This window comes from Saccostrea echinata, unplaced genomic scaffold (genome assembly GCF_033153115.1).
Source record: "Saccostrea echinata isolate AGI-Se365-2 ecotype Australia unplaced genomic scaffold, CSIRO_AGI_Sech_v1 ptg000057l, whole genome shotgun sequence".
Classification (NCBI taxonomy): Eukaryota; Metazoa; Mollusca; class Bivalvia; order Ostreida; family Ostreidae; genus Saccostrea; species Saccostrea echinata.
In genome coordinates, this window is record NW_026889806.1 from 5,816,012 (window position 1) to 5,832,039 (window position 16,028).

The 16,028-nt window shown below is 32.6% G+C and overlaps 1 protein-coding gene across 1 annotated transcript; it reads right to left on the minus strand.

Annotated features, from left to right (window-relative positions):
• Window positions 1-2,095: 2,095 nt before the first annotated feature.
• LOC133174084 (tetraspanin-36-like) lies at window positions 2,096-15,328 on the minus strand. Its single transcript, XM_061309127.1, has 5 exons — window positions 15,263-15,328; window positions 10,589-10,738; window positions 8,661-8,843; window positions 2,597-2,680; window positions 2,096-2,221 (listed from the first exon to the last, which is right to left on the minus strand). The coding sequence occupies exons 1-5, from the start codon at window positions 15,326-15,328 to the stop codon at window positions 2,159-2,161; spliced, it is 546 nt and encodes a 181-aa protein (XP_061165111.1). The 3' UTR covers window positions 2,096-2,158.
• Window positions 15,329-16,028: the final 700 nt, after the last annotated feature.

Consider the following 16,028-nt stretch of genomic DNA (forward strand, 5'->3'; position numbering starts at 1 on the left):
TTCAAACCTTCCTTAAAAAAAATCAAAGGACTGCGAACGATAGTATTGTTCTCCCGCCTACATGTACCTCCAAGTCAATTTTCAAAAGTTATCATATTTGAATGATTTTTCATACTTATATAGATATTTATATGAATTTTCATAAAACATTACTTATTTGGGAAAACAAAGAGAGGTAACTCTATAATTTTGGTAAAACTTGTGTTTTTCACTATAGAAATCAACGGAAAACGGAAAATATTTTTAAAACATCTTCCCCCCCCCCCCGTGAAACAAAAATTCCTTTTTATAGGTAATATGGATTGTTATTTTACAAATTCATACCAAAGTTTTTTGTGTTTTACGGGGGGGGGGGGGAACATATGTTTACAGACGAAAAACTACAAAACTGCTTATTTTTCACCAATTTCGAAGGGGTTTACAACTTAAACGTTGTATTTTATTAATTACATATGCTTTATTTTATATGTGTAAAACATATGGAAAGATTTAAAGAACATTTATCCATATCCAAGAAAATTTTAAAATATGCTGATGCTTTCAAGCCTGATTTCAATGGAAAACATTGTCTACCCCCCTTATAAAAAGAGCTGGAATTAAGAGTAATTAACTATTTAGCACTGGTATTAAAATTATTAATCAATTACCATTGAACTCCTCTTTGCATTCAACAAAGATTTTATGGCCGAATTGCCATTAGTATTGAATTAAATGGGTGTAAAATGTAGGCGGGAATCGAGAGTTAGCGTGCGTAGTTCTTTATGCCTTTATGTGATTTTTTTTTTATCATGCTTACCGACCTTTTATAAACATGTAATAGTACATTTTTTTTCTTAGACCCAAACCAAAATTGAAAGATTTAGTTATCGATGTCTCATCATGCATTTTGTTGGATGTTATTTTATAAATAAACGTATTTTTAAATCAGTTATCTAAAAATCTAACCTGTGCCTGCAGCTAGAAAATTGTGGAAAAGATACAAGTAAATTGATGCAGGAGAAAAAAGGCTCGTAGGGAGCAATTTCGGGGGGGGGGGGGGGGCACTTTCATACACTTTCAGTTAGGGGGTACTACCGACTACTAAAAATTACTTGACAAGCAAAAAAAAACACAAAAAGGCGGTGGTCGGACATCAGACGTTTTTATTCAGGGGGCACAAGCATTTAGTAGCTATGTTTTCTATAGTATTCTAAATATCGGCATATTGCCCCCCCCCTCCCACCCCTCCCCGGTTCCTTCGGTCATGAAAATGCAGAAAATAATTACATGTACATATATGTATTTTTTTTTTCAGAAAAAGGTAAACGTGATTCCAGTTTGCGCTGTGAAACTCTCTCCCGTATATTTTTCTATTTCTCGTTTGTAGCATTGCTCGTGACTTTGCTATTAATGATATTGAATTTTTTCTCTATTCGTTTGGTTAGAAATGAGTTATATTTTGCTAGAACCCCCCCCCCCCCCCCCCCCACACACACATACTCATACCGATTTCTATTAGATTTGATCTGAAGAATCCTCTCGCGGTCATTGAAGCACAAACTTTGATGAAATGTCGTTTCTTTATATTATTTCTTTCAAGGCGCTCATAAACTTAATTAGTTTAATGACATAATTTATTTTTGTGTCATATTTAAAAACAACAACCATTTGGCGGATTTTGAAATTGGTTTTATTACAGCTAATTTAATAGATAATTGTTACACATAGGAAATGCCCACGGAACCCCCCTCCACTTCCGGAAATGGTAACGCAATGCATTGCGGGATATTCTTCTAATGTTAATAAATCTTAAATGAATTCTTAAATGTTTAATGATTCATTAACTAATAAGACTCTAATAAAGGTTTTGTACAACACAGTTAATGCCTTCATTAACTAATGTATTTTTAAGAATTTAATGATTCATTAGGCTGAATAACTCATTAAATTTAATAAACCGTTGATGCAACCGAATCCAGCAGTCAATTTAAAAAAAAACATGCATTGAAACATATTCATTAGAAAGTTAAAGCAAAAATATAAAAGAATTGTCAAAATAAATTCTGCCAAGATATTTACAAGATGATGATGATTACATCAAAATAGAACCAATAAATTTAAAAAAAAAAACAAAAAAAAAAACATACGCTTTACTTTTCACGTCTCAAGAAGAGTTTGTTTAAACTACATCATCCTTTCCAGTTTGACAGCAAATCATACAAGCGAAAACAACTGCTAGAAGCTGCAAGAAAAGAGAAATCAAATTTTATAACAGATAAGTGTTGCTTAAAATGTTCACATACTGACTGAAAAATAAACGTAACGTTATTTGAGATATGTATATAAAATATGATAAGTAATTTGTAAAGATTATATATGACTTCAATGTTTTAGAGGTCCGTGCTTGCTCTTCTCACAATCTGTATTGTTTCAATGAACTTTAAAGCATTATTACTATCTGTTAACTTCATATTTCATTCATAATGTACCTCAAATTTCAGTTATTGTGTCTGATCTTAAAGATTTTTATTAATGTGATATAATTAATAGAAATCTGAAAATACATCCGAAAAAACATGCATCAAAGTTTACAAAAATTATATTTGAATAGCACTACCTCAATTAATAGGATGGTTATTCCGACTCCGATAAACACATTCCCGTATGTCGAAATCTGATCTTGCAGAGCATCGTAACATCCCTTGGTAAGAACGTTCAATATTAATTTAATTTCAGGAATAAAATGAAAATTAAGGCGTGTGAAATCTATTTTTTAAACATGAAATTATGTGAATAAATCCTGGTTAGTTTACATGTGTAACGAAACTTTTATATTTTAAAGACGGCAAAGAAGTTCTATTTCATTTAACATTGCCTCACATAAACTTAAAAGTAAACGATAATACAGTGGTCTTGCGTTAGAACGATTAAAAGCTTGTCTCAGAGAAAACCAGGCAAAATCGAATAAAGTAATCCACAAGGAGGTCTAAACTTTTTCTAAAAACTGTTTTTTTCTTATAAATATTATGTGCATCCTTAGTGGGAAAACATTTAAAAAAACAACTCTGGACTAGTTTTTTTTTTTTTTTTTTTTTTTTTTTTTTTTTTTTAGAGAATCATGCAATATTTTTCAAATCTGCTTGGCCAATAGCTAAAAACTTATCTGACATTTAGGTGAAATCTAAATATTGACATTTAAATGGTCGAATTGTTGTTTGCTAATAAGACATAAATCTAAAACCAGCGAAAACAGTTTATTTGAATAAATTTGATAGAAATGGTATATTAATCGGGACTAATCGATTTATCACATTAAGATAAATAATTTTGGGAAAAACTTTCAAATTTGTTTTCATTCAAGATATAATATTTTTTTAAAAATTGCTTTTAAAACCTTAATTAGGACGCACTTTAAAAGTTCAAGCTTGGAAAATGAATAGATGAAATACATATATATTGGTGACATACACGGATTTTGGTAAATTTCAAATAAAAGGACTATATTCGGTAATAACCAATATTTGCCACAAATATCAAACTTTGACGGAGAAAGTGTAATTATGTTCAAAAACAGGCGGATATCTGCAGACTTCAAGGGATTAAAAAATTTCATTAGCCATGACACCATGTTAGATATGACCTCAGGAAAATGGCGTAAATTCAAAATTTTCATGATTTATAGAGAAAAAGGAGTATATTAAGTAGCTATTTGGAGTAAAAGTCACCAAGCGCAGGTCTGTTCCAACTCAGTGTTTTGATATAACGTGCAGAATGATATTATCATTAAAATACGTGAATATTGTTTTGGAGCAGGTCTAAGTTCTATAAAATTTATAGTAAAAATTAAACAAGTATTGTCCAATTTGTCCCTGTTTTGAAAAACAGAGCATTCCCTGCCGACCGGTCACACCCGCCGTGTGCTCACATAAATATAATAAAAATTAAAGCGATAAACTTTTATAATAAAATCTTTCTGCAACAGTAGAACGAGTTACTGCCCCTTCGCGAGCCCATCTGTAATATACAATACATATAAGGGTTAATTCCAGTTTTAAAATGACAGCCTCCTGTTGTGCTTTGTAAACCTTACACTTTGAAACATTTTTTTGTGGAAAATTATTAACCATTTTCTGTAAGCATTTGAACTCTTATGTAGGGAGTGTGGCACACTAGATCTTGAATTTTTATGAAATTGGCACACATTCCTATATTGATGTATAAAACTAAAATTCATAACAAAATGATTGCTATGGTCAATGGTTATCATGGCAACCAACATACATTTTCGTGGCCTAAAAAACGTTGAATTGTGATGAAAAATGACCCATTTTTACTAATTAAAGGTCTTTAATAGAACAAGATATTTACACGACTTTATCTTTTTGACAAAATACATCATCTTCATAGTTCATTAGGCAATTTCTAGTATTTGAATAACTTTACCTCATAGAAAAAATATCCCCCATTTTTAAGTAGAATTTTTCTGGGGAAAAATTGTAGATTTTAGGCTCTTTTGAATAGCCTGGTATAAAATTTTGCGGACATTTTGGAAAAAAATAAATACGTACATTGGTTTGAAAGTCAATGTATAGTTCTAATATAAATTGTAAAGAAACAATTCGTATTCATATTTTGTTTTCATGTTAACATGATTACAAACTTATGCTTTTTTAAAGAATTCCAGACAAGGACAATAGGTATCTTTAATCAGTATTTATATCAATACCTAAGAATTTCAAAATGGATTAAAACCAAATTTTATAATTTAATTAAATTTTATAATACACAATAGCCAAAACAAAGAGAAAAATAAATTTTCATGACAAAAGGTCAAAGGGCAATGTCAAAATGACTCGATTTAGATGAAAATTTAAGGAAACGAAGCACATTTTTTTTTTCTGTGTCATAACTAATACTCGTATTTTACACAACATTATATGAATAAACAAAATTACAGTTCTGTTGAACAATAACTAGCATCACATGAATTGGTAGATACGGATAGATGGTCAAAGTTCACGGTCATAATGCTATATAAAATTTGCCTTTTTGTCCTCCGCTTTAACTGAAAGTGGGGGATATTAATTTGGGTCTGTCCATCCGTCCGTCAGTTAGACTTTCTGTAACACTTTCGTTTCGGCATGATGTCCCGAAAAGCCTTTGAGCCTCTGCAATGTAATTTTACATAACAACTCCTTTTGTCCAAAGGAAGAACTCCATTGATTTCAAGGGTAAAGGTCAAGGTTGTGAATTCATAAATTCTGTCTGTTTTAACACATTATTTCCGCGTGATATCTCGGAAAGCCGTCGAGCTTTCGCAATGAAAATATATACCACAACTCCCTATGGCCCAAAAAAGATCCCTATTGATTTCGAGGTGAAAAGGTTAAAGGTCAAGGTAAAAAATTTATACATTGTCTTTGTGTGTAAATTTTTCATTTCCGAGCGATATCTCAAAAAGCTTTTAAGCTTTTGCAATGAAATTTTGAATCATAACTCCCTATGCCCCCCCCCCTCCTCTTAAAGTGTCCCGTCTCCCCACCCTCAACCCGACCCCCACCCTCTAGATCCGTACATGCTCTTCTTTTTTCCTTAAGCAGGGGACACAGATTCTCTGAATTAGCTTGTCAATATAGCATTTATACTCGGATATTGTGAATTTCGTATCCTGTTTAATAAACAATGTATTTTACTGAAACTGGTATTACATTCTCACCTTTAGCTTAATGCATAATTTGAAAAATCTATGAGAATGTTCTTTTAAAGTCATTTATAAAGAATCAAAGTAACCAAGTCAAAATATTGAAAGCCTTACACTTACCATATTGAGAATTGTGCTACATGCATGTAAATACACTTTTTTATGTTTTTTGTAGACTACGTCCATCTTCTAAAATGTACATTTTTTACCCTATTTAACACCGCGGACTTTTTCAGTGACAGTCAAAATGTTTTTCCTGTGACTTATATTTATAGCAAAACCTATCATGTGAAAACATTCATTGTATAATAATTATAAATTATGAATGACATAAATCCTCTTTAAAACTGCATAATATGACTGCGTTGACTATGGATTAAGGAACGACCATTTGAAGAGAGGGCAAATTTTTCCAAGTCAGATTACTTATTTTCATGGAAGTGAAGGACAGGTTATGTACTTTCTGATTCACTGAAAAAGTCTGAAGAGCCAAAAAAAAAAAAAAAAAAAAAAAAAAAAAAAAAAAAGAAAGAAAGAAAAAAAAATAAAAAAACTATCGTAGAAGGGGGGATGCACAAGTTTCGGTAGTAATTTTTTAACCCATAATATAATGATAATACTTATTATACTATGGGTTAAAAAATTATTACCGAAAGAAGTGCCTGCGGTTGGATGTAGGGGTTGTGCACTTATAAAGGATAGATTATTTATTTTCCTGTCAGGCCTATTAATTAGTATGAAAAAAGTCAGTCAGCATTTGACTTAATGAAAGATTGTATTTGCTGACAAGGTCATTGTATCGACCATAGATCTTAAGAAATGATGACTTTAAACGAGACTCCTGATATTCTTGTTTCATAAACACAACATGCTCTGACATATCGAATCAACTGAGAGATATAAGCCCCGTATGCAGGTGATTAGGGTATATTGCTGCATAAGTAAGGGAAGTTGACGATTGAAAAGTAAGTCATCACGTTTATCATACAGCTTGCTTCTTAGATTGCTATTAACGTCTTCTTCTAATAAAATATACAAATATGAAACAGATGTGTCAGACTCTATGGTGTCTTTTATCTCAAGCTCACCGGGATATATCGTGTCGACATAGGAATGGAAATAACCATTGTTAATTGACAATACGTCGTCGATATATCTAAATGTCAAGTTGAAGGCCACAGCAAGTTTTTTCTTCTTTTCACGTAAAAAAATTGAACAAATTGTGCATCATATGAATACAAAAATAGGTCTTCTAATAAGGGAACGCAATTGATACCAATGGGAATTCCAATAGATTATTGGAAGACCTGATCTCAAAAAACCACATAGCTATTGTCAATCATAAACTCGAGCATCTTTTTAATATCAACCTCAGAGGACTTGTGTGTACAATCAGATTGTTTTTTTTAACGAAGTAATTTTGCAAATGACAAATGACAAGGACTTTAATTTATCGTGGGGGAAGACACATCTGTTTCATAATTGGATATTTTACTTGAAAAAGACGTTGATGGTAATCTAACAACCAAACTTTATGATAAACGTGATGACTTTAACTTTTCAATCATCAACTTCCCTTACTTATGCAGCAATATACTTTCATCATCTGCCTACGGGGTTTACATCTCCCAGTTGATTCAAGAGCATGCTGTACGTATGTACAATTTCTAAAACGAGGTAAATTATTGACAAACATGTTGATGAAACAAGAATATCAGCAATCTCGTTTAAAGTCATCATTTCGTAAGTTCTATGGTCGATACAATGAACTTGTCAGCAAATACAATTTATCACTGACGTTTTTCATAATAATTGTTAGGCCATTATTTACACACCGAATTGTCGACGGATTTTTTCCGTTATTTCCCGATCATTAAAAGGAGCACACGGCGGGTGTGACAGGTCGGCAGGGGATGCTAATTCCTCCATGGCACCTGATTCACCTCTGATATTTTGGAGGTCCGTGTTTGCTCTGCTCCTATTTTGTATTGTTTAATGTACTTGAGGTTGAATACTGTCCGTTATCTCCATATATTTCATTGTATATAACGTTGAAAAGTCGTAAGTTTTTAAGTTGTTGATTTTGGTAAAAGATTTTGATTTCAAATCTTCCAAAAGTTCCTTGGAATTTTTAGTACCCACATCTGATTTACACCACTTCTCGAATATGTTGTTGCACAGTACTCTTGAAGTTTCTTCTTCACTACTGTTAATATCTTTGTGAGGAGTAAAGAAAGAGGCTTGGTAGAACATTTACTGGAACCCACTATGTATCTTTGTTTGTAAGGACTTTTTGAAGTTTCGGAATCCAATATAAATATGGTAATTTAAATTTATTTCGATTGTTGGGAATAATAAAAATATTCAAAACTGACATATGATTTTGAAAAAATTCCCTCCTTAGAAAGGGAGCTATGGGTATAACTTGGATTACTACTTGTTGAATTAAACCCCAGTTCCTCTAAAATACAATTTATATAATGAGCCTTACAAACAAAGACAATGTATGTACGGGACCAGTACATACTGATCGTGTAATATATATAATTCTTTTTTCATATCTTTATATTTAGATCTTTTTTTTAACTCTTAGGCAAAATTTACTAAATATGCCATTTATGGACAGTCCATGGGGGGAGGGGGTGTCGAAAAATGCCATTGTTAAATTTTTGGGGTTAGATATGACATAATTTCATTGCATTGACTCAGATTTTTCCATTCTTCTTCTTAAATTATGGTAATTGTCATGAAAATTATGACCTCAGATCACATTGGAGGTCTGACAGAAAAAGAATAGATGGCGCTTCATAGGACCCCTGAAACATAGATATCAGCAAAATATTTTTTATTTGGAATTTATGTGTCTAGTATCATAATGATACTTGTGCAAGAAAATCTACGTTTTGGCTGCAAAAAGGCTTTTTCAAGTTTTGGATGATTTTTTTCTGAGACAAGCTTTTAAGACATTAGAAATAAATACCTTTGTATTATATCCAATGGTGCCTCGAACACATGGAGAACTGCTGGTAAATAAAACATAACTATCAGAATCAGTCCCTTTGCAGCATGTTCTGGGTATCTTGGCAGTTGCTCGTTTGCCAGTTGTGTGCCATGGAGTGCTATCAAAGTCGGTTTTTGTATTGTTCACAGCACAACAATCTAACTTTTGAATACAAAAGGGATAAAAGATAAATATATACATTGGGTATTTGAAGATGATTTTAGTAAAACTATGAACAGATATGTTCTTCTAAAAATTTAATATATTTTTATTTACAAGATGTGTTTGTGAAACACTGATGCCCCCGTATGGCAACTTATAGCGAAGGTGAAACTTTCTGAAATGCAAGTCAAATATGTTGGTACTCAAAGTAAGGTCCTTTTCGAGGAAAATACCTGTGAAATATGAAAGCCCTCGCAGCAACCATTGAAAAGATATGTAAAAGATTTTCAAAAGAAAGTCAAACATCAAGGTCAAAATCAAATGATCAAAATAAATGGTGCCCTAGGAAAGGTCTTCTCTTAAGAAATACACATGTGAAATATGAAAGCCCAAGCACCAACCGTTCAAAAGTTATGACCAAGGTTAATTATTTTTCAAAGTAGGCCAAACTCCAAGATCAAAGGATCAAAGTTGGTTGTATTCAAATGAAATATATGAAGATAACGAACAGTATTCAATCTCGAAAGTCCATTGAAACAATATACGATTTTCATAAAGCTTTGGTGTTAGGTTACCTATACCTTCTTTTTTTTAGTACATATCTAAATATGAAACAGATGTGTCAGACCCTGTTGTATCGTTTATTTCAAGCTCACTTGGATATATCGAGTCGACAAATGAATAACAGTAACTATTGTTAATTGATAATACGTCGTCGATATATGTAAATGTTGAGTTGAAGGCCACAGCAAGTGTTTTCTTCTTCTCATGTAGAAGTTTTTGAATAAATTCTGCTTCATATGAATATAAAAATAGGTCTGCTAATAATGGGGTGCAATTGGTATCCATGGAAATTCCAACAGATTTTTGGAATACCTGATCTCCAAAAACTACATAGAAATTGTCAATCATAAACTCAAGCATCTTTTTAATATCAACTTCAAAGTACTTGTGTGAACATGAATGTTTCATAACAAGTAAGGTCTTGTCACAACAATAACATATGTGAAGTATGAAAGCCCTAGCATCAACTGGTCAAAAATTACGGCCAAGGTTAAAGTTTAACAAAAGTAAGTCAAACCCTCAGGTCAAACTCAAGAGGTCAAAGTTGTTGGTATTCAAAATAAGGTCATTCACAAGGATTCCACATTTTAAGTATGAAAGCCCTAACACCAACTGTTCAAAACTTATGGCAAAGGATAAAGTTGTGTAAATTTTCAAGACTCAAACTCTAAGGTCAAAAGGTAAAATATGATGGTACCCTAAGAAAGGTCTGGTCACAAGGAGTACACATGTTTATATGAAATATGAAAACCATAGCAATAACTATTCAAAAGTGATGGGCAATGTTAAAGATTCTGAGGAAAAACAGACAGACAGATGGACGTACAGGGCACTCTCTCTCTCTCTATATATATACATGTGTATATATATATATACGAGGGTTGTCCAAAAAGTTCGTGGACAATGGCGTTTTTGTCAAAATGAATGGTTCAAGATATGCTTATTGTATACCAAAATATTAGTCATGAAAATCCAAGTCGGAATAGTTTGGTTTTTATTGTTTGAACTTAATATTTTTGTAAAAATCTCAGTCATTAAAGGTCGCCGATAGTGTGCACGGACCAGGGTTAAAATGCCAAGAACTTTTAAATAAAGTAATCTGATCGAAATGATTATTTTCTTTTTAAAACGAGTCAAAGCTGAATAAAAAATTAATATATCTCAAATAAAGCGGTTATCGCTATGAAGAGAATCGATAGGTTATCCACCAGATCTCCTAATTTAAAACTAGTCACGGTGACTGCATTCAGTGCAGGCTTTACGTCATCACTTATTGCGGAAACATTAACTTTCATCAAAATCCCTACTATGAAAAGTCCAAGTCCTAGCAGCTGCAATAGAGCAAATTCAGTAGGTTCATGTTCATAGAACTTACAAGAATATTTCAAGAAGAAAAGTAAATTTTGAAAAAAATACTACCGAAGCAATTTAAATTTCATTTATCCTGAAAATGATTGTTAATGCATATTCTTTGTAATCGTTTTTAACTCTTAGCTATGTTTTTAATTTAAAAAAAAATATTTTTTATGGATTCGTTAGAAAAAAATATTTTGTTGTGAAAACTGCAAGAACTCGTGTGAGGAATGATTTCAGGGAGCTTAAATCTTAAATCAATGTGTCACGTCTTATGTCTTCACCAACTGGAGAGGCCATATCAGGTTTTTGATGGCACCTTTGTCTGTACATCGGTCTTTTTAGCTGTCTGTATCTCTTAGAGCCTGCCCTGGTTATAATTCTCTAACATTATGGAGAATTTGATTAAAATTAAAGTATGTGTTTCCAATAACATGGTCCAGTAGTTCATATCTAAAAGGACAAAGTATCTGGGCAATAAAATAGTAAAAAAAAAAGTTTCTGACCATGAATAATAGGTTGGAAAATAGACCCAAACCTTTGCAAGTTATAAGCAATGACCAATAGGTAAATGATGTTCTTGCATAATATCTATATTTGAAAGGTCAAAGTCGCTTATCGATATTTAGGTCACCTGAGTCACTCAGGTGACCCATTGCTATCCGTTTTTGGTCCGTCGTCGTGCGTCGTGCGTCGTCCGTCGTCCATCGTGCGTCGTGCGTTAACATTTAAACATTTTCAGCTTCTTCTCTGAAACCGCTCAACCAATTTCAACCAATTTTGGCATATAGCATCTATGGGTGAAGGGGGACAAAAATTGTGAATTTCATGGTTCCTGCCCCCCTGGGGCCTGAGGGGTGGGGCTAAAACCACCAAAATTAATGCAATCTTTAAAAATCTTCTTCTTTACTCCTGGACATCAAGCAGTCAAACTGTTGACATGATTGTAATAAGCATTGAGCCCTCTACCTAAATTGTGAAATTCATGGCCCCGGGGTCAGGGGTTCTGGTGCTAGGACGGGGCTATATAGATCATATAGTGAAAGTGCATTATTTCTTTGAAAATCTTCTTCTCTACTCCTGGGTATTATTGAAACAAATTGAATACATAGTTATGATAAGCAAGAGTGACTCTGCCAAAATTGTGAAATTCATGGCCCCAGGGTCAGGGGTTCTGGTGCTAGGGCGGGGCTATATAGATCATATAGTGAAAGTGCATTATTTCTTTGAAAATCTTCTTCTCAGCTCCTGGGTATTATTGAAACAAATTGAATACATTGTTATGATAAGCAAGAGTGACTCTACCAAAATTGTGAAATTCATGGCCCCAGGGTCAGGGGTTCTGGTGCTAGGGCGGGGCTATACAGATCATATAGTGAAAGTGCATTATTTCTTTGAAAATCTTCTTCTCTACTCCTGGGTATTATTGAAACAAATGAAATACATTGTTATGATATGCAAGGGTGACTCTACCAAAATTGTGAAATTCATGGCCCCAGGGTCAGGGGTTCTGGTGCTAGGGCGGGGCTATATAGATCATATAGTGAAAGTGCATTATTTCTTTGAAAATCTTCTTCTCTACTCCTGGGTACTATTGAAACAAATTGAATACATAGTTATGATAAGCAAGAGTGACTCTACCAAAATTGTGAAATTCATGGCCCCAGGGTCAGGGGTTCTTGTGCTAGGGCGGGGCTATATAGATCATATAGTGAAAGTGCATTATTTCTTTGAAAATCTTCTTCTCTACTCCTGGGTATAATTGAAACAAATTAAATACATAGTTATGATAAGCATGGATGCCTCTTCCAAAATTGTGAATTTCATGGACCCTGGATCAGGGGTTCTGGTGTTAGGGTGGGGCTCTATTTATTATATAGTGAAAATGCATTAATGCTTTAAAAATCTTCTTCTCTGCTCCTTGGCATTATTTAAACAAATTAAGTACATTGTTATGATAAGCAAGGATGCCTATTCCAAAATTGTAAAATTCATGGCCCCAGGGACAGGGGTTCTGGTGCTAGGGTGGGGCCATATAGATCCTATAGTGAAGGTGAATTATTTCTTTAAAACTCTTCTTCTCTGCCCCTGGGTATCATTTAAACAAACTAATTACATTGTTATGATATGCAAGGATGCCTCTTCCAAACTTGTGCATTTCATGGCCCCAGGGTCAAGGGTTCTGGTGAAAAAGGGGGGGGGGGGGCGGCTCTATTGATTATATAGTGAAAAAGCAATTTTTTCTGAAAACATTCTTTTCTGCTTCTGGTTAAAAAGCAAAGAAGCTAGTGTATAGTTATGATGAGCAAGAGTGCTTCTTCCAGAGTAGTGAATTGCATGACCCCTGGGTCAGATGTGCTGGTGCAAGGGTGGGGCTCTTGATAATATAGTGAAAATGCATTATTTCTATTAAATAATCCTGTCTGCTCCTCAGTGTTAAGCAGATAAACAAAGTGATTACTTATGATGTGCAAACTTCTGGTCCCAGGGTGAGAGGCTCTGATGTTTCTCGATGGAAGGGGGGGGGGGTTGGGTTCTATTGATAATATAGTGAATCTGTAGTAAAAATGCATTATTTCTTTAAAAATCTTCTCTGCACCTGGGCATATCAGAGGCAAAAAGAGTAAAAGTTTTAATAAGGAAGGGTATTTTTACCAGATATTTGAACAGCTGGACCATTTAGTCAAGTGTTCTGGTCCTAGCTAGGGCACTATTAATTTGTAATCTACTGAGAGGAGTTATTCCCCTTTGCCATATTTAATTAATATGGCAAATTTTAATTAATCACTGTAAATAATGTACTTGAAAGGTTAATAGAATAAGAGAATTATGCAAGAAGTTTTATTGTATAATACAAAAAGTACTTTCATAGTTTTAATGATCAGGTAGACTTGTAAGTAATAGATAAATAAAAATGAGACAAAAATAACTTGTCTTATTAAATGTTCATCAAAGATCAAGAGAGGCCAATGTAAGAGATTTCAGCAAGGAATTAAGATGGTACAGTGATATTTTGTTAATTTACTGTATGGTGAAAGTGTTAAATAAGGAACAGATTAGAACCTAATTTATGAACTGTGAATGAATGCTAGACTAATTATTTTTTTTTATCCTGATCACTCTATTTTTCTTGCTTTTGGGCAACAAAGCTTCACCTTTCAGTTCATTTTATACTCTATGGATCCTCTAAATTGTTGTATTATACTCAGGTGACCGTTAAGGCCCTTGGGCCTCTTGTTTGCATCTAATATTTAATAGTAAAATCTTGCTTTGGCAAAAACTTCAGGATTCTTGAGTGCAATGAATCAAAACTCAAATATGTAACTGTTCATAAACAACAGCTGCGTTGAACTAGTCCGCGGCAATCGTAATGGAACAAAATATGTTTTCAAGTCCTTTTTAGAGAAAAAAAAAGCTACATTATTTACACGTTTTTAATCAATTAAAAAATATTGATATTATTCATCTTACTTTATTTATTCATACATGAAACTGATATTTATTATAATACCCAGGTGACCTCAATGAAATTGTATCACAAACCATTGTTAAAATTCTCTTATCTCCGTAATAAAAAAAAAAAAAAACCAAATGTATATTTGTTTTGGTTTCTAATAACGCAACTATGCATTATCATTCTCTTTCAGTCTGTCACAAATTGTCTTTTGGTCCTTAATATTGACTGGAATTGGTACATTATTACTCATACAGCATAATCTAAAATTCTTTTTATATTTTTTTTATTCATGATCATATCTTTAAGTTAAGTGTTATGGTAAAATGAAATCGTAAAAAGGTGTGCAAATTACATTTCCTTAACAATTCATAAAAATGATTTTGAACCAAAGAAAAATGTCTTTGATAAAGTAACTGATCAAAAAGATCTCTTTATGTTGATGATGTATATGAATCAACCTTATTCTAAATTATGGCTGTCCAGTACTTGTCATCATACATGCATTTGCTTTTTCTATATAAAGGATTGCTAAAAAATATTCTATTGAAGTTCTTCCCCTTTTGATGTTTCTTTCTTTAAAAAAATGTTTATCAATCCTCTATGACATAGAATGGACTTAAATCTGTATTGATTACATTATCAAACAGTTGTGTCTTATCTACCCTGAACAGGCAAAATAAACAAAGAATAAAGGAGATTTGCGTATCTCTCAAAAACTTCAACAAAATATATTTATGTGTTTAAATAACACAACTAGATAATGGATTACGCAATTATTACTAATATTTTTTTCTATAAACTTCCAGGTTTTTCCAACTAGCAACAAGAAAACACAAAATACAAAAGGAGGACATCCAGGCCTTACTTCAAAGATTATTGGATTATATAATTATTTACACGTATTCTGTTAAAGTGCCATAAAACAATAAAACAATTTATAAAGTACTACTTTTGTATGCAAAAAAGCAATTCTATCTGTGGATAAATGTGGAGAAAAGAAACTACAGACACACACGCACACATATAAATGAACTTTGATACTCACGAAGAAGATTATGTTTATGACAATGAGAAACACCTTCCCAAATTTTTCACAGCCAGTTAGTCCCATTTTGGTGATCAGAGGGTTGATCTTTATACGAAAGAAAGTAAACATTATTTAACATTGAAAATCAAATGAAATTCCATAAATTCTATATTCTTTGTTAGTAAAATATACTAATGTTACTTATATTCTAAATACTTTGATAAGAAAGAATTTTAATTTATAATGAATATTTTGTACTAGAAGTGTACCTCACCTTTCAAAATTTAGTTTCCTTTCTTCTTGTCTATCTCACTTAAAATTTTATATACATTGTTATCAGAGTATTCTAATGCACGCAATAAATTTATTGTCAAACAATGTAATCTCTATATATCGGGAGTTCATTATTGATCGTCTTTGGCAAAAAAGGAATGTTACCCATAGAAGTAGGGCGTTTTTCCTTATCAGAATCTAGAATTGCTTGAAGGTATCTTTCAGTTATGAAAGATAAACTTTTTGTTAGAATTAGAATTTTTCAGACACACAAACTCGACAAAAATAATAAAAATAACAAGAAGGTCTTCCGCTGAAGAAAGAAGACCTTTAAAAATACAAGTTTGACCGTGAGATCATGACATTTATTAATTGTATCGTAAGTTATATGCTTTTTCATGACTTAATTGAAGCATGTGTGAAGAGGAATTAAGTCGACAGGGCTACCTAACTTTATCCAACTGACAAAGAGTAAAAAAAGAAACGCATTGAGTGAGAAAATATAAATAAT